The 19,584-nt window shown below is 40.7% G+C and overlaps 1 protein-coding gene across 2 annotated transcripts in view; it reads left to right on the forward strand.

Moving 5' to 3' along the window:
• LOC144085010 (paired box protein Pax-2a) overlaps nt 1–18,802 on the forward strand; it is a 40,667-nt gene extending 21,865 nt beyond the window's left edge. For both annotated transcript variants that reach the window (XM_077613942.1, XM_077613943.1), the window contains 5 exons: nt 1,748–1,923; nt 3,971–4,091; nt 13,258–13,359; nt 16,325–16,411; nt 16,496–18,802. In XM_077613942.1, the coding sequence (XP_077470068.1) occupies nt 1,748–1,923; nt 3,971–4,091; nt 13,258–13,359; nt 16,325–16,411; nt 16,496–16,572 (563 nt within the window). In that variant the 3' untranslated portion in view covers nt 16,573–18,802. The remainder of the gene's footprint in view (nt 1–1,747; nt 1,924–3,970; nt 4,092–13,257; nt 13,360–16,324; nt 16,412–16,495) is intronic.
• Nucleotides 18,803–19,584: the final 782 nt, after the last annotated feature.

Here is a 19,584-nt window from a genome sequence, read left to right on the forward strand (position 1 = left end):
GGCATTGGTCCACACAAATCTTGATTCGTTTCGCTTTCGAATGTATGCAAACACACTGTCCTTTCAATAATGACCAAAGCGGTACTCGGACGTTTGGTCCCCGGACGTTTGGTCCCCGGACGTTTGGTCGACCGGACGTTTGGTCGACCAGACGTTTGGTAGAACAGACGTTTGGTAGAACGCACGTTTGGTAGACCGCACGTTTGGTAGAACGGACGTTTGGTCGCCGGGTTGTTACTGTTGAAACCAGCTCTCAAAATTATACTCATGAGAGAGAGTGAGTTTAATATCTAAATATCTAATATCAAAATATCAACAGTAAACTCTCTGTCATAATTTGACAGTGAGCGAACCCAGCGACCAAACGTCCATTCTACCAAAAGTCCGTTCTACCAAACGTCCGTTCGACCAAACGTCCGGTCGACCAAACGTCCGGGGACCAAACGTCTTTCGACGAAATGTCCGGTCACGGACCAAAGCAATTGCTACATTATTCTAGTTAACTCATCCACTAAAAATGGACAGGACCTCTATCACAGTTGATGTGTCAAAGACTTAATAAATGTGAAATTACCTTAACACCAGTCAATAGAAATAAATAAATAAATAAATGCGCAATTTTCTGAAATTGTGATTGAACATGTGGTCTTATTTCTGCCTTACCAGTTCAAATGTTATTTTAGATTAGTGTTAAGGTGGAATTTTTATTTTTCAAATATAAAATAGATTTAAATTAACTTTTAGCGTCATTAAATGTTACGATGGAATAGATACGAAAATATAGGAAGTGATATGATGGAATAAAAATGTAGTGAAATGTATTACATTTACTTACATTAAATATTATAATTTAATCAATTGTTTAAGGCGGCTTCACAGTTCTGAGAGCGACGATTCAATCCCACTTTGCATGTTACCCGCCGGTTTGTGTGGATTTTTTTCCGAAGACTCCGGTTTTCTCCCATATGGTTGCCCCCAGATATGAGTGTGAGTATGAATTGTTGTCCAGCTCCTCGTGCCCCGTGACTGCCTGACCGCCAATTTAGGGTGTGCCCCGTCTGGTGCCCTTAGTTGACTGAGATAGGTTCCAGCAACCCCCGCAACCGTTCTGGGAATAAGTGGTACGGAGAATGAATGAATGAATGAATCAATTCTCTATATATTTTTTTAATTTTCACATGCATGAAAAGCTTTCCTGCTGACACACCACGCTTGTCAATAATCCAAAGTGCCAAACCACTGATATTTCTTCGTAATCTTTTTATTCAGCCATTCATTTTCCAAAACCGCTTATCACAACGATCGCGGAGGGTGCTGGATCCTATCCCGGCCAAGTAGGCACCATGGTAGTGTGGCCAACCAATCGCATTGCACAAGTAGACGGACATCCAAAAATGCCCACTTTCACACCTAAGGGTATTTTAGACTGCTCATCCAGCCTACCATGCATTTTTTTGCGATGTGGGAAGAAACTGGAGCACCGGAGGAAACCCACAAAAGCCCAATGAAGAAAATGCAAACTCCACCCAATGAGGATCAACCTGAGATGGAACCCTCAAACACAGCACTATGAGGTCTACCACTCGTCAACCGGGCCGTCCATCGTCATTTAACCACTACAAGCCCCATTCCTAGTTAACAAGGCATCTATCATGTTCAATGGCACTGAAAAAGGACATGTAACTTTTACTGTGTAAACCTAATTTTGCAGTCCCATGAAAACATTATCTATTATTTGCACTTTAAGGTGGCTCGGACGGTTCCGGGCCAGGCGGCGATTCTCAGGGCAGCGTGGAAAGTCTAAGGAAACATCTGCGAGCGGACGCGTTTACCCAGCAACAGTTGGAGGCCCTGGATCGTGTGTTTGAACGCCCTTCCTATCCGGATGTCTTCCCTACCCCCGAACACATCAAACCCGAGCAGGTGGGTTTAGGTCTATATTTCCCAATAAGTCCTTCCATTCACGGCCGTTTGGAAAACCATCAGTCAATAATGGCGCCTAAGCTTTATTTACATGAATCCTAGAGTTAAACAACAAGAGACTATTAATATTGCCGTGCTAACTCTATGTGGGTGCCCGGGCATTGTGAGCGCCACCCTAATTGAGTTCATTTTCATCTCTGTGCGATCGCCGGGAATTACAGCGGCGATAAATCAGAGGGACGGCCCAGTAGCCCAGCTATACAGTCCCTAATGCAGCTAATTACTAAAGTGATTTCTAGGGCAAGATCAATACCAAAACGAATTGGAAATGACTTGCAATCACGAAGAGCAGAGGAGAAGGTATTAAAAAGTGGGAGGAGGGAGGGCGGTGGACGAAAAATGGCGTCCAGAAAAATCCGTTTTAATTTAAAGTAATATTAATCAGGTTGCTTTGCAGTCTTTGTGTGCGCCCCCTCTTTGTCACCCCTGTTGGCAACACCCCTTCCTTTTCTTAAAGCGCTAAAAAGGTGGGGTCCGCTTGCTATTAGCAGCTTGTCTGGTGTCTGCGTCAGACCATTAAAAAGCCATTTTGAAGAGGCCGGGCTCAATAGGCCTCATCCCTCCCACACTTCTGGCAGCCATGTGGTCGGGACCTGACGCTGCCCGGTTCGGCCCACGGCTCATCTGCATGACAAAATGGCCCTTGTGCCGCCGAGGCCCGCCGGAATAGAGAGGAACATCCAGCCTAGTGCCAGGGAACAGTTGTAAGCAGACAATTAGAGTTTATCTGGGATAGAGGCGGACAAGGCCGGGGTCACTGGCTTGGCCCTAAGGGACCCCGACCAATTCACACAAACAGATGCGTGCACGCTTACCCTCTTGAACAAGAGGCCGGACAGGAAGTGTCATCTTAAGATCAAAAGAACATACCTATTTACCTTTATTTACAATGAAAAATGAGAAAAAAAACCCCTTATTTTTGGTTGTCTTCGAGGTAGAAAAAAGTGCAGATTTTTTTTTGGGGGGGGGGGGCTGTCCACTCCTTTAAAAACCACAACCACATGTCTCTCCCGCAACAAAGCCCTGAATGTCTCCTCCCTTGACTGGTCACAGGGATGACTGCAGTGGAGCACAAAGCGCCAGCTGACACCTCCTTCCTTTCACTCTTTTCCCAATCCCTCTCTCATCCTACTTTGCCTTCCTTCTCCTTCACACAAGGACTAATGCACGCATACATCACTGGGGTGTGGGGAACAGTGTGGCAGGAACTCTCTAGCAGGAATCATAATAAGAGATTTATTTGAACTGGGAGGGTTGGCAGCAAATGGGATCTGCCAGTCCAAAGGCATTGCACAGTAGCAAACAAGTTAAGTTCAATGCATTCTCATTCACTGACTCCCACGACACTGATTTGAAATCACCGAGAGTACAATTTAGAGAGTTACATTGTTTGATCTTAATTTTTTGTTTTTATCTCATGAATTTGCTTAAACCTGATTTTTCTATGGTAGCTTAATTGATCATTTTAAAGACTGAATGGAAACATTATAAATAATACTTTATAAGGAATATTAAACATAAGAGCTCTATAATAATTGCAAATGCAAATTTTGATTTGCAGTTTTATTTAGGTGTATTCTGGAACCCACTACAGATTTCTGGATGAGTAAAGGGAAATCATATTTAAAAACTGGAGATTGACACAACACATCATCTTTCGTGTCTTTTGTGATATGAGATTACAACAGTGGATAGAGAAAGGAGACATTTGTCCTATTGTCCTGACAACAGATCATATTTCTTCCAGTCTTGTAATTACAGAATACATTTTCTAAGCGCAAATCCTATTTTCAAATGATGCAAATGATTTTCTTTAGCGATTCCTGAGAGGGCAAATGCCAAATCACGCCTTCTAACCTCCACTTTATTGGCACTGTTTTATGTTCCTCACTGCATTTGCACAATTAATTTCCTCAGAACGCAAATGGCACCAAGGACATTGTGAAATGAGGCCTTAGCTAACTGTATTTGCCGTGTATTGACACAGGCCAACGAGTACTCCCTCCCGTCGATGAACTCCGGCCTGGAAGACGTGAAGCCGAGCCTCTCCAGTAGCAACGGCGCAGACCTCGCCTCCAGTGTCTCTCAGAGCTACTCGGTTGTGACAGGTACGGTTCGTCCACCGCGCACAGTAAACCACGACATTAGCCCCATACATCCGTTTATAGCCAGCCCCCCCCTTTCTCAAATCCCCTTTTGATCATGAAGACATACAATTTTCCGAAAGCGCTTTTTGTTGTTCTCCCACTGACGATCCAACTCATTCCATTTTCCATTAAGGGGCCTTTAGTGTGCACTATCAAGGTAGTAACAGCTGATGACTAAAAATAGTGTTTATGGCCTCCAATAACACAGCATGATAACAGTGATAATTAGCCATATTCTTGCACATTAGAGATTAAAGTTTAAAGCTTAGGAGATAAACACAACTCTTTCTACGATTGACTATTTCCAAACCTTATCAACCTTCAGATGACTTTTTTTGTGGGAATACATTCAACATCGATATAATCTGAGCCTCTAACGTCCTACACAAGGCCCTTTAATGCGTCGAATCGGCTCGCTAACAGATTGAGGGAGAACACTTCACATAAGAGACAGCTGCTGCTCTCACTGTGACACCCTGGTTGTCATCAAAGGGTATGATAGCCTGTTGATTGACAGCAGTTGCAGTATGAGTGGCTGCCTGCTCTCATTGTGAAGAAAAGAGAGGTCGACCCTAATAAAGATTAAACACGGGAAAAGGAGAATGGCTACTAAAGCGGAGATGTACAAAAAAAAATCTGAAAAAAAATCTGAAGATGCTCAGCATCTTTTGAAATGATTCATCTCAGTTTATTTCAACATGTTAAAATCTATCGTTTTTTTTACTGTACAGTGTTTGGAAATTATATTTAGAGGGGTGTTTTGTGACTACATCTCACATGATGTTTTTTCCCAATTAAAGGAATAAATATGTTCCAATTTCTTTGGGGAGGAAAGTAATTACGTTAAAGCTTAGGTGTAAAAATTCTCAGTGATGGGATGGTTGTACGATTGCAATACTAGGAAAATTTACTTTTTCACCTAGAGACACAAAAAAAGAATAACCTATGGAATTTTATGGAATAAATGATGGTGCCTCCATTTAGCATGAAAACCGATCAATTACCCTTAAATCCCATTTCAGAATAATGAAAAACAATCTTTTTTTATGGCAATAAAACATTTAAAATATTATTTTAAACAAATGACAACAACAAAACAATGGTTTATAATGCAACCAGATTTTGATAAATAAAAAAAATCACACATCGTAATTTATTTAATTTTTTCTAATGCACACACTAAATATTTGACCTTTATGTAATACGCAAAAGATACAATATAAGGACTCCCATATAAAGACTAGGCACGACAGTAAATTGCAAAAATATGTGAAAAATTAAAATAGCTGAAATCGCATTATATTTAGTATTTTAATTTATTTCCATTTAAGACCTGTTTAAGCACTTCTATCTTTTGCAAATGGACTCAGATTTTTTCTAAAAATGTAAACATATTGAAAAAAATCCACCAGTAGGTGACTTTATAACTCTTGAATTCTCAACATGTGGGTGAGAATTCATACATCACATGGACTTCCTCCAAATGGGGGCACTTTGTTCCTAGATTTTTATGTGTAACAAGTAAATTTGCTGATTTTTTTTCACCTAACTCTCAATGGTGTTTAATTTTGTTTTTACTGACAAACATCTCCACACTCCAGGTCCAGTCGTACCAGATTCACAGTTCACATAAAGTCTCTGCATTTATTAGAAAATATTTTTCATAGTACAATGCAAAAGAGGAAACTTGGCTGACAATAGCTTAGCGTAATGTTAGTCTTTTTTTTTTGACAGAATAAATAATATTTTCCTGCAAGTTTTGTTATTGCCTTTAACTTTCCATTATACAGCCCTCATCTCTCGTTAGTCAGCAAGTGATAGCAGGTGTGGTGTAATATATAACTTGTCATAGTCGTATCACATCACCACACTTTCAATTGTGCCGAGTCTTCACGAAGAGTTTGATGACTACTGGTTGACTGAAATATCGTTTTGTTGTCACGATTCCCACGAGAGGTTAGGCTTACTCGGAAGAATAAGCCTGCCGTTTTTTATTAAAAGTCCCATAATTGTGGAGCGGACATGCGCGTAAGAGAAGTAAAGTCGCGGACAGCCTGATTGAAAACGGCACTGGCCCTTCTCAAATGATCCCCCCGAGCCCCCCCAAGGAAAAGAAAGACCCCCTTTTTCCTCCTGAGTATGTGGGAGGCGGATTTCCCGAGAAAAGTTGGGCCTCAGGAGAAGAAAGGTGCACTTGCCCCCTCCTCTCTTCTTTTTTGCCAGACCCTTCCTATGAAAGCGGTCTCGCTTCGGGGAACATACACATAGCAGGTGGCCACCAAGCCACCTGGGGGGCCCGGGGGCCGTAGAATGTAAAGGCTTCATGATAAAACTTGGTTTCGAGTCAACAAACAAACCTTGATGCGGTCATTGAAAACATTAGACGGAGATGTTTATTTCAGATTGCTTTTACGACTTCATTTTTTTATGTAAAGACTGATCGGCCGCATGTAGTTAGTGCATGATGTTAGCAAATAGGAATGTATGCCAAGGCTGGAGGGGGAAAAATACTAAATTACCTCGCTCACTTAGGCTGGCATCCAATTATCAATAAATTATTCTCCCGTACCGGAGCGGCAGCAATGAGATTATACTCATTCTTGAAATGTTTTCTGCTCCTAATTAAAATCCGCACTGTTATTGATCTTGTTGATTTTTATGTCCTGAAATTTGCATAATCTATTAAAGATGAATGATTAATGTGTAGCTGAGGTTTGTTTTCCAAGGTTGTAGTAGCAGAAGTGTCCTCTATTTACCTGGGAGTTGAAAAAATGGATTGTTCATGCTGGACAAAAAAGCAGAGCTTGGTGTTTTCATGATAGAAAATTGTGTTTACAGCGTAATGTATTTGTGGGTGTATATCTGCCCCTATTGTTTGCGTAAATTGCAGAATTCTCCCTTTTTTCCACCTGAGTTGGGTGCTGAATACGTGGGCAGGCTTGTGGATTGAAAGCAGGCCTTTTTTATCTTAAAAAACACGCACATCTTCATTGACAAAAAAAAATTGGCACAAAATTGCTCGGACAAGAACTGCATGCTAAAATGAGCTCATCGTCAAATTTGTGAGTTATAACCTGTCACGACATGACTCTTGTTGATGTCACGTTGACTGGAATTTAAAATGATGATATTGATGATGATGACAAGGATTCCGGTTGGTCAGATTATTTGATAACTATTTGTTTTGAAAACCATTTTTGAGAAACAATTGGCGATATAAAAAAAGCTCTGTTGGATAGTCGTTCTTCGAAAGTATAACAAAATTATAATGTCATGACCGAAAAAAAGGAATGTAGAAATATTGTGTGTGTGTGTGTGATATTTAACCTGGCAAGACCATATTCCAAATCATGGACCAATCATGCAGTATTACATGACGTTCAGATGCAGAACCCTAAATATATTTAACTGCCTGAATATGCCAACAATTTCTCTCTCTCTCTCTCTCTATATATATATATATATATATATATATATATATATATATATATATATATATATATATATATATATATATATATTATATATATATATTTATATATATATATATATATATATATATATATATATATATATATATACAAATAGCATAGATTCAGGCAATCCTTCTGCATTGGCAATGAATGCAAATGAGTTGGTAATGCTGATAGAAACATGTGGCACAGGCTATGACGCAAATCTACGTTGACAGAAATGTTAACATTTAATATTTATTCTACACAATTTTAGAGCGCGGCCCGGTGGAGGGAGTGGTTAGCACGTTGATCTCACAGCTCTGGGGTCCTGGGTTCAAGTTCAGGTCGGTCCACCTGTGTGGAGTTTGCATGTTGTACTCGGGCCTGTGTGGGTTTCCTCTGGGTACTCCGGTTTCCTCCCACATTCTAAAAACGTGCATGGTAGTCTGATTGGACACTCTAAATTGCCCCTAGGTATGAGTGTGAGAGTGCAGGGTTGTCCTTCTCCTTCTGCCCTGCGATCAGCTGGCCACCGATTCAGGGTGTCCCCCGCCTCTGGCCCGGAGACAGCTGGGATTTGCTCCAGCACCCCCCGCGACCCTGATGAGGATAAAGCGGTTCAGAAAATGAGAAGAGAAAATGAGATGACACATTTTTACAGCTTTGGACAACTTTAAGAATGTTTTTGTCATGAAAAGCTCCATGGAGCCACTAAGGTAGTGCAAAAGAGAAGCGGGTTGCTGACCCCAGAAATAGGGTATTTGGCCACGCCATACTAGATGCAAACTTGATTTGGAACAGTACTTGATCTGACACTGATGACGTTTTTCATGTCTAAGACAAAAGTACAGAGAAGAAACTATATTGAGAAACAGCTATTGTGTACTTTATTAACCCTTGTCACAATATGACCGCATGCTGTAAGCATGTGGGAATACTGCTACTACCGCACACAAAAAACAAGACTCGGTGTGGTATAACAGTTGGTGTAAGGGTGCGCAAGGTAGTAGAGTTTTTTTAGTACATATACTGCTCTGTATGTGTCAACTTGAAAATGTTAAGAAAAAGGAAATGGAAGTGATTTAAAACGTAGGGAGTTTATTTTCAATCATCATTGTGATCCGCAGCAAAGTATAGTTGTACGTTGAACACTGGTCAGTGATTTGATCGGGCATCATCTCTGAATTATTTAATTTGCTACTCTTGACCAGTATTTCTACAAAGGTAGATCCAGGTCATTTTGGGTGATAGTCCATCTTTTTATCTAGTATGAACTCATCTAACCTGAAGAGCAGGCTCGAACCAAAAGGTTTGTCTCGGCACGCCCACACCTCTGATTAATATATATAACAACCTCCCCCCTGGCCACCACCACCACCACGTACCCACACACACCCACACACACAGATGGCTCATTAATCTTTGAATACACATTACATGATGAATTAAGTTAAATCTTAAAACCAAAATCTTCATCCTGTCCATTTGCTTGAGTACGCAGGATTTATGTCGCTTGTGGTGGGAACATTTTATCTGTAATAATCCAGATTTTTTTAATAATGTATGTAATCACGACTATATCCTGAACATCCAATGGGCGAAAGAGCCAAGGAGCCCTTTGTTTTCTAAAGTTCCTTGGAGTGTGTTTAAGGATGAAAAGCTCACTTGAGAGAAGACCAGTGCAGCTTTGTGTGAACACATCAGTCAGAAGGCTGCGGTAAGTTCTTAACAGTCCATTTCTATGGTTGACGAGGTCTGTGGACGTGGTGTCGGTTGTGCTGCCGAGACAGATTTTAGAGAACTCTATAGCATCTCCAGTCTTGTTGTTGAAGAGAAGGGTCCCAAAGGACCTCGAGTTTATTTTCCATCTCCATCATCAGGCTGTGTGATTTGACAGGCTCCCTTTACCCAGGGCTCGGCCTCATCTCCGGGACAATAAGCAACACAGCGTCTGATTAGTTTCAGAGTTCACTGATCTCGAACGAAGCGTCGGTATTGGTAAGTTGTTTGACAATGTTGCTTGGCTGTTGTGAAAACCCTTGCTTGGGCCTGGGGAAGCTTTATCAAAGTTTGGTTTGAGCTAGACAGTGTTTTGCTGGTCTGCAATTGAACTTGTTTCATTCAGTGTCATTGACGGAAATAGAAGTCCAATCTACTTTAAGTGTGAAGGGTTGCAGCGAGTGCTTAGAGCGTCGGCCTCATAGCTCTGGCGTCCTGGGTTCAAATCCAGGTTGGTCCACCTGTGTAGACTTTGCATGTTCTCCAAGGGCCTGCGTGGGTTTCCTACGGGTACTCTGGTTTCCTCCCACATTCCAAAAACATGCATGGTAGGCAGATTGGGCACTCTAAATTGCCCCTAGGTATGGGTGTGATTGTGCATGGTTGTCTGTCTCCTTGTGCCCTGCGCTCGGCTCGCCACCGATTCAGGGTGTTGTCCCCCACCTCTGCCCCGGAGTCAGCTGGGATAGGCTCTTGCACCCCCCGTGACCCTATTGAGGATAAAGCGGTTCAGAATATGAGATGAGATGAGATGGGTTGCAGTGGATATCATGTTTCAGACATCAGGAAATCTCGAGGAATTCACAAACTAATGGTTTAAGTTGACCAATGCATTTTGACTGGAGGGGCTGCAAGACTATTCTATTCCACCCTATCCTATCCTATACTAGCGCAGCATATTCAATACTAGCCTATCCAATCCTCCCTTTCTTTTAGTCCAATGGATTAGAGATCCATCACTGAAAGAGTTCATATGTCTGGTTGGCTGTGATTAATGGAACGGGGTGGTGATAATGAATCTCAAGGTGAATGTTACAGTAATTCTTGACAAGAGAATTAAAATGGCTAACATGATGCTAAGAACACATAGATTTGAAATTTGCCTAATTTGAAAGTGTTAAGAAGATTACATAATTAGATGAAGACAGAAGAGTATTTTATTGCAGTAATCTTTTAAGCGCACTGTGCCTTCTTAAACAGAAAATGTGACACATTGGGATGAGCCAATTAAACATAGAGCTCACTCGTTGTGATATATGCGTCAACCACGCAGTAATGATTTGATCAGTGGGACAAAAAAGATGACGTTTCTTTTGTACGTACAGAATTCACAGCACTGTTCCAGCTGCACAAAAGAGAGAGAAATGAGATTTGGAAAGGCCACTGTGGGATTGTATGGGAAAGCAGTCAGTTGCATTGCCTGGTTGATAGTGCTGACAGGGCTGTATCTCCCCCTCCATAGAGCAGCCCTTATCTTAATGAGGAATCGCAACACACAGTCTTGTTGTAAAACAACAATGATGCGGGGAAGCAGCTAATGAGCCTATCATGGTGTCGGGAAAGAACCGTCCCTCCCCGCAGGCCCCAGCCAACAGAGGAGCCTCTGCGGCAGACGTGGAAAGAGTCGGTCGGACACAGAGCGTACATTGATTGCATAGGTCGCAGAGGCAAAGTCGGCACCAATGAAAGATGCCGATGCTCATCAGCCAAATGACATCAAAGAGCAAGCTTTGGAGCCAGCCAAAAGTTGCCTTATTTGTTGGGAGAAAGAATCCATGAAATTCATGTTAAATACTCCATGAAAAATTGGATATGAGATTAGTTTTTGGTTCGATACATGGGTTCGTTTCTATGTTCACTAGTGTGGGTTTTCTAACAAGCCCCTATATTGTGCGTATCTGAATTTGAGAGACAATGGCTGACTGTTTGTCTTTAGGTACAGTATGTGCATTTGACCTTCTGCCAAAAAGTCCAGATAAGATATTCACTTAGTGATCTCTAATGAGGAAATTCTAATCTCTCTAATTTATGACGAGGCATGTAACGATACATTGATCTGGGCCGATACATCGATTTGTTAAGCAAATTTCAAATCGAAACTGGAAAAGTCGATCAACTTTGTTATATTTCAGATATGTCATTTTGTGGGGAAAGAAATGGTTTTTGCCAAAAATTATAAAAAGATAAAAATGGCTTTATATTTTTTATTGCTCAAGGTAACTGATTCTGTTCAATGTTTACGTGATGTTGTATGAAATCAATTGAATGGCCTTGAATAGAAATCCAATCTACTTTGTAATGTTGGCAATTATATATTTACCTGTGGAACATCATGGTGCAGTCGTTCTTTCACTTAACTTTGTCTATCTCTGTGTGCCCTATGTCTGACTGGCAAACAGTCTAAGGGTGCACTTAGTAAACCTGAGTGGCTTTGAAAACGAATTAATATATTTACCCAAAATATCCAATTGAGTTGGCATTCACGGATTATGAAAAAATGTCATGACATTGCAATAGTACTAATGATTTAGCAAAATGTAATGGGTGGAAAGGATGCAGAGATTTTTTTCATTTTTTTTTTCTTAATTTTTCAATGTATTTTGGCAGAGATAGAGCAATTGCATAACGCTACCCTCATGTCTCCGAGTGTAACGGCATATGTGTGTTGTGACATTTGACATGATGACATCGCATCTGGAAAGCAATTTTGAATCGTCCTTCTACCTAATAGACTCCCACCCATCACCCTCTATGTCCGTAGACCAGGAGCCCCATGAGGCATCCTTTACCCCCTCCTCTGTCAGAGACCGGTCTCTAGCAGATTTTGCCCCAGCAGTCGTGCCTCGCTGTTAATGCCGAGGCTCCACTAGCCGTGCCCTTTACTACAGCCTCTAAGCCAGGCGACAATTTATAGCAGGTACTGCTTTAAGGGCCCATATAAACCAATCCATTCTGCATTTAATTAGAATAACTTACCCCTTTAGTCTGGATTTATCAGGATGTGCCAAGGAGAAGCATGTAAAAAAACAAGCCGTTCTTTTAATTTTTTTTAAAACTTTTGTTTATACAGAAGCTGCTTCCCGCTCATTAACACTAACTACCCTCTCCCCCTGTTTCACCCTGCTTTTCTCCTGCTATGACCTCTTGCTTGTCTCCAGGCTTAACAATGGGCCTCTTGGACCTTCTTGCCTCGTGACAGGCCCAACGTCTGAGGGGGCGACAGGAGGCCAAATTGGGGAGAAGTTAGGGAGGGGAGGGGCGGCGGAGGCATAGGGCTGATGCTAGGTCCTGTTTTGGACTTGTGGCTCTGTGTCCTGTGTGCCCTCTTCATCAAGCCAGACCTGGTGGTGTCACATTTAATTAGAGGGCTGAATGTGGAGGAGAGATCAGAGAGTGCTCTCGGTGGCCTGCTGTCAGTTTTAAAGCGGCTTACAATGTTGGCTTATTAACGTCCTTGATGAGAAAACGTCATTGTTTCCAGCATGCTTGCTCAAAAGTCACGTGCGTGATGCCCGGGATGCACTGTCCGATATGTCCGATGCAAGCGCTCATTGTGCAGCGTTAGCAATAGTTGTATGTTACAGCAATACATTTAAAGGGATGGAATCTAAATTCTGACCCGCGTGGTTTGTGTAACGCAAATATCCTCGATGATTGAGTAAAAGTCATAGAAGCAGATAGGTAGAATGGTAGAACTAATAAAATAATGTCATATTATCCACTGCATTCCACTCACAAAGGAAAACCAACTCCAACTTCTATGGGTGGTGACAAGTTATGGGTTGCCTTGTTTGCTCCTGTTTCAAACCACTTCTTCAGTTAAGAAACATTTTGTAAAAACATTAAGGTAGAAATAGAATTGTTAACGCTTGCCTTCTGTGTGTCTTTAACAGGTCGAGACATGGCAAGCACCACCTTACCGGGCTATCCGCCTCATGTACCCCCAACGGGACAAGGCAGCTACCCCACCTCGACACTCGCTGGAATGGTTCCAGGTAGGTGACACTTTATTGGAATGGAATTTATATATAAAATGGAGCTTCCTCGTGCTTGTTCTTTCTGTGACAAAACTCCAACTAAGTCGTTGGCTAATGTGAAAGCAGGGACGGGATTGAGGCGAGCTTGTTATAGCTGTGTTAGATTGCGCTTTTCGTCTGCCGACGAGGACATTAGATGAACTCAATAGGCGATCACCACAATCAGTGGCCATGAGATAGGACAGTTCCTCTCAGTTACACTCCAGCTCCCAGCGCTCATTACCCTCACCGTGTCCACACGGCACACTCTCACTAGCCCTGTCGATAAACAGCGCGTTCGCTCCTCTCTTCGCCTCCCCGGACACCCGGGGCTGCGGAGCGTATCTCTTTCCCCTCTACTTAACCTGCAGTTCAGGTTCATAGCAAACAGTTAAGGGTCAAAACACAGAGGCGTGGAGGGCCTGTAAATATTTAAATCACTATCTCTCTAAGGGATGAGCTCTGGTTACACGACAAGCAAGGGTGGATGCAGCAAACAACATTGTGAAAATATCGCAGCCTTGAACAACCAACGAACTAAAACTGTCTTCTCTAAAATGTATGTGTTATACATTCTCTCTCTCTCTCTCTCTCTCTCTCTCTCTCTCTCTCTCTCTCTATATATATATATATATATATATATATATATATATATATATATACCATATATACATATATACATATATATATATACATTTATTTATATATATATATATATATATATATATATAACATGAAAAAAAATGGAGGGTGTAAGTTAGATGTAAGACAACAAGGATGAGCTATAGGTTAGCACATAGGGGATTCTTTTGATGCGAGATGCATTATGTGACGGGATGCCAAGGTACTTGGACACGCCAAATGAGAGAGGCTTTTCTGGATTCCTCCAATTGCTCATATGAAGTAAAATGTGCTTGCATACTTGCATACTAAGACTTATTTTCTCTCTTGACAACCATATCGTGACAAACTTGTAAAGTGATTGATTCGTATCATCAAGGTCCACTGTTTATAAACAGGAATTTATGGAATCAGGTTGCAAAGGACAAAATCACGGTCTTTATGTTTTCTTCAATTATGGAATGTCCTCAACTATAACACAAAATCTAAATTAGATAGCTCTTTTATAAAGGCTCTTTACACTAGAATGAACTCCAGGCCAATATTGTATAGACTGGTTTGGTCCTTGTTCAATTGCACTTGAAGATTTGCCCAACTTTTTGACTGGTAATGTATTTCAGAAGACTTCTATGTATTAGTTAAGTTACAACCGGTCTTATGGTGGGGTAGCCGAAGCCGACGCAGACCAAATTGTACTGGGTGGCAGATGGAAAACGAAGGGATTCTTTTTTAGACAAAAACAAAGTGATGAGCAGCTGGTGGAGGTGATGAGGCGGGCAACAGCTGTGGCAGTTTTTAAAAAATGTGAGCCTGTGAGAATTTAGCTGGGTGGGTGCCCTGATGATAAAAACATAAAATAACTCAAAAATTTGAAATATGCAATTGAAGAAAGCAAGAAGGCTTCAGCTAGCATCCACTTGCTGCTCAGGTGGTAAATCGATGGTAAAATCCATTCAGCTGTTTGCATTGTGAACCAAAATATAAAAGGCGTGAGAGCTTAAAATACGCTCAAATGAAGGAAAAACACTTCACTATCAGCTGTTTATTGAACACAACAGTTCCCACTTGCATTTAATTGCAACAACAATTAACTCCATTTAATATCTCGAATATCATTTAGAGCTTAAATAACTCAAAGGGCTCAAAGTTAAGTTAGTTTAGAAGGAGTCTTAGAATAAATGTGTGAAAGGTTTATTAAAATACTTACAAATAAAATCTCATAAATGAAACTGCAGATGAGATTTTTCTCTTGTTCGCTGGTCAGTACTTCATAGACATGTCTGTCATCTACCGTTGTGCAGGATTGTTCACTTTGGTTCTTTTATGCATCTGGAAATCCACCAATCACATCAGAAGACAGCTTGACCGCCAACATGCATTTTTGTTGCGATTACGGAACTTAACTAACTACTAGAACAACAGCCTCCTCTAGGCCATTGATGTCGTTTATTATTATATGATATACATTTGAGGATGTCTTCTTGAACGGGTGGGCGAAGTCAGTATGTGCGAACGGGAGTAAATTTGTTTGGCAGTGGCTCCTTAGCCGGTAACCGGTCAAATAGTCCCAGGGGCTATTTAGCCGGTAACCTATTATTTAACATTGAGTGAATAGGGGATTTTCTAAACCATTCAACCAATCTTATTGAAATTTGATGTGTTATTGCCAATTGATAGATTTTAACATTAGGTGAATAGGGATTTAATGACTATTATTTAGGCAGTGGCTCCGTAGCCGTAGTTTCTTACTATTTACCCCACACAGAATTCTTAGCGGCTAAATAGCCATATGGGGCCATATAGGCTATTTGACTGGTTACCGGCTAAATAGCCCCTGGGACTATTTGACCGGTTACCGGCTAAGGAGCCACTGCCAATTTGTTTACCAAATAAATCGACCATTCTCGCCTGTCCCTAAGACTCAGAAAGAGAGGTAAAATTCATATTTCGCTCACAGGGGTGATGTTTTTGCTGGGGTGATCTACCAAAAGGATTATAAAAATTGGCCAAAAAGTGGAGTACAAACAATTTAGACAAATTTTAGTGTTAGGGGAAACCTCCTATGCCCACGTATGCTTGCCACAACTCCTATTTGAATTTCCGTCGGATCAATTGAAAGCGACAAAGTTTTGAAATGTTATATTATTTATATTTGACACCATTTTAAATGTGCTGTACACGTTGTAGCACCAAAATAAATTTGGCACTTAAAACAGCCTCCTTCGAAGGATAAATTACAAGCACTCACTAAGTCATTTTGATTGTCAAAAGTTGTCTGAAAGAGCCGTGTTCTTCATTTGTTTCTCCTGATGTTTATCTTTAGGAGGAGACTTTTCTGGAAACCCGTATTCTCATCCGCAGTACACGACTTATAATGAAGCATGGCGGTTCAGCAATCCAGCGTTACTAAGTAAGTGACCAGCCTGCCTAAACAACGTAATCCATTCCAAAAGATTTGTGTTATCCAACGGCACATTCTTCTGTTAACTTTCAGGTTCCCCTTATTATTATAGTGCCGCAACCCGTGGCTCAGCACCTCCCACTGCTGCCACTGCCTATGACCGCCACTAGTTACCATGGAGACCAGTTCAAACTGCAGGGCCGAGGCTCAGGCCTCCGTATTGTCCGCGTCTGAGAAAACACTGAAGTCAAAGGGAATTGTTACAAGGGGATCCTAAAGGAAAAGCTCACAGGGACATGCGAACTAGAAAGAAAGGTGAAATGCCAACGCGCCATACGAGTCACCATAACCATCCTGCCCTCATTGTTCAAGAATGACTTTTAAGAGATTATATAAAGTATATATATTAAGAAATATACATTGAAGACGTGTGAAGCTTCCATGTGGAAAAAAACATGCTTTGGCTTTTTTTACTTTTGCCTCCTTGTTGCTGTTGTTCATTTACTCATGCATCTTTACATTCTTCATCAACTGCAGGATTCTTCCGTTTTTAAAGTCCCTGTAAATTGAAATCAGATTTGATAATTACAGAAAATGTGCTAAGACTAGAAAGTAACATCTGATTTTTGACATTTCATTGTTTCGGATTTTTTTTTTCCGGGAAAAGACATCTATTTTCCTTTTACAGGGACTTAAATGAGATACTAACAGGAGAGATGGTTTTAAACCTTGCTGGTTGGATGTTAATCGCTTTACTGCCATTGACGGCAATAGAAATTAAAGCAAATGATCGCTGCTAGCCCTGCCATTGGAAATGGATTGGACATTTATTGCCGTCAGTTGCAGCCGATGCGTTAATTATGGTCGTGTCGTATGGTGCTCGTGCTTTGTTTTCTATTTGCTGATCCTCATGAAAAAAATGGCGTCCTCATCTATGGATGTGGCAAACAATCAGATGTAAATTGTTTTACAAAAATAAAATTGTCAACTTGGATTTTAAATATGTTAAATTATTTTTTTCTGTCACAAATTGTCATGTAAAAAAATTCTGGCCGTAGTTGTCACACTTTGTTAATATTACCGTTATGTCCATAAACATCCTTTTTTTGCACTACAACTGTTCCATTTTATTTTCCAAATTTCCTGATTCTGAAATGAATTTTCGGGAACAAGACTGACGTGGTGTGCATGGACTTTGTAAGCCATAGCTCCTTGGCTCCACTCCAAATTCCTAATCAGCTACTTGGTCATACCACTAGATGCCTACAGTTGTGCATACCAATTGTAACTTACTAACTTAGCTTCAACGTATGCCTTATATCCAGATTTTTTTTTCCCGATATTCAATACACACGCGCACCGTCCTTTGCATCACCTTTAACTCTCATCGTGGACTGAAAAAAAGTACTGGTTCTTTTTCTTTTTGGACTATTTTGTGAATGTATTTTTAACTACATTTGCCAAAGACTTAGTTTGATATTTAATATTTTATTTACAGTGTGTATAAATGAAGCAGTATTATCTCCGAAAAAACACGTCAACAACATCATGCGACTCTAGCCTTCTGTTGCTTTATAGAATGATTTGTGAATAATGTGAAGACAATTCTTCTTTGTAAATACTGCGGCTCACCCTCTTTGTAGATATAAACAGACCGATGCATTTACATGTGTGTCTTAATTGTCACATTGTGCTATAGAGGAAGGCACAACTGCTGTTTGTAGCAGGCTCATATTGCAAATTTGAGCTGTCTTTGTCATTTTCTGTCCATAATAATGCCATGATGATGTTTTATTTCACTATGCAACAAGTTAAATGGCTCTCTGTATCATCTTTTGTTGTCGGGCCACTGACTAATCTTGATGTGTGGCGTCAAAGTCTGTTCCTTTCAGCGACGGTTTGTCTGCTTTGGAAAAAAGAAAATCAACACAACTGCTGTCCCGTTAGCCATTTATAGATGTTGTGATCATTGAGTTCATACGATTCAGCTCTCAATGTATAGACACATCCATTTCATCCCCTCATCCAAGTAAAATTCCATCTACTGGACATCCTCTGGTACCATGATGATGTCAGAAGAAGACACTCTCTCGCTGATTTCTGTCCACATGAAGCTGGATATGTCAGTAAAAGGAGTGAGCGCAGGGTGTACGCCACCATCATCAAAATAAGAATCTTAGCTGTGCTAAGTGGAGCACCTCTGAGGGAATGGCTCTATTCTAAAAAATAAAAAAATAAAAAATATATATACACTGGAGAGGTGTCATGAACGTAAAAGGGGGTTTCTGATGAGAAAGTTATACGGAAAGCCCTGTGGCCTCAATCATTGCTCTCTTTCACTTATGTTCCATTTCCTTTTGTGCACATGAGAAATAAATTCTTTTATATGTCAACCCGTAACTCCCTCGTCTCCGTGCGTTTGACTTCAGAAAACTGAGGATTCAGATTCAGGGTTTCCGGGTGAGGTTGTCGCTGGCGTATGGAGAAGCATACCCCACAAAAAAAGAGCAGACCGTCTTCTTTTAGCATAAATAAAGTTTGTTTCTATCTTTATCCATTCTTTAGTAATCGCCAATAGGACAGATTGATTTCATCAAAACAAATAGTGATGAAAATTAGGGTTTGTTAAAAGAAACCTCATGCAGAGCAGTGACTTTGGTGCTATATATTTTATTTTTGCTCTTGTGATATCCTAAACTATAAAACATTTAAAAAAACAGGATGACCTGACTTTATTGTATGTGATTGACATTTCTCAAAAGCTCCACTTCACTTAGATACTGTTGCTACTATGTCAAGCTTTGTGACAATGGTACAATCTATGCCAGGGAAAGATATACCTTAGTATGTTAGTGTTTTGTTTTGTACCAGTGCCAAGGCACTATCCCTCAGAACAAGGCATAACGATTTGCAGTATGCAGTGGAGGGGTTCATTAACAATATAAACATTTGTTATGAAGAGGAAACTACAACCATCACAGCAAGAGTATACAGGTCCAAAATTATATCTGAGAAAACGCACGATCTCTAATTTAAATGTGACAAACATAGGACTATGGACCAGTCAGGCTCTTTTACATTTACTTTTATAAGTTTGTCTAGTATTTGTCAAATATGAGGCCAAATATGAGGATCCCTGTTAGGTTAGCAAGTTGGCTAAACTTGACGTTCTATGGGTAATA

This window comes from Stigmatopora argus, chromosome 11 (genome assembly GCF_051989625.1).
Source record: "Stigmatopora argus isolate UIUO_Sarg chromosome 11, RoL_Sarg_1.0, whole genome shotgun sequence".
In the NCBI taxonomy this organism is placed as follows: domain Eukaryota; kingdom Metazoa; phylum Chordata; class Actinopteri; order Syngnathiformes; family Syngnathidae; genus Stigmatopora; species Stigmatopora argus.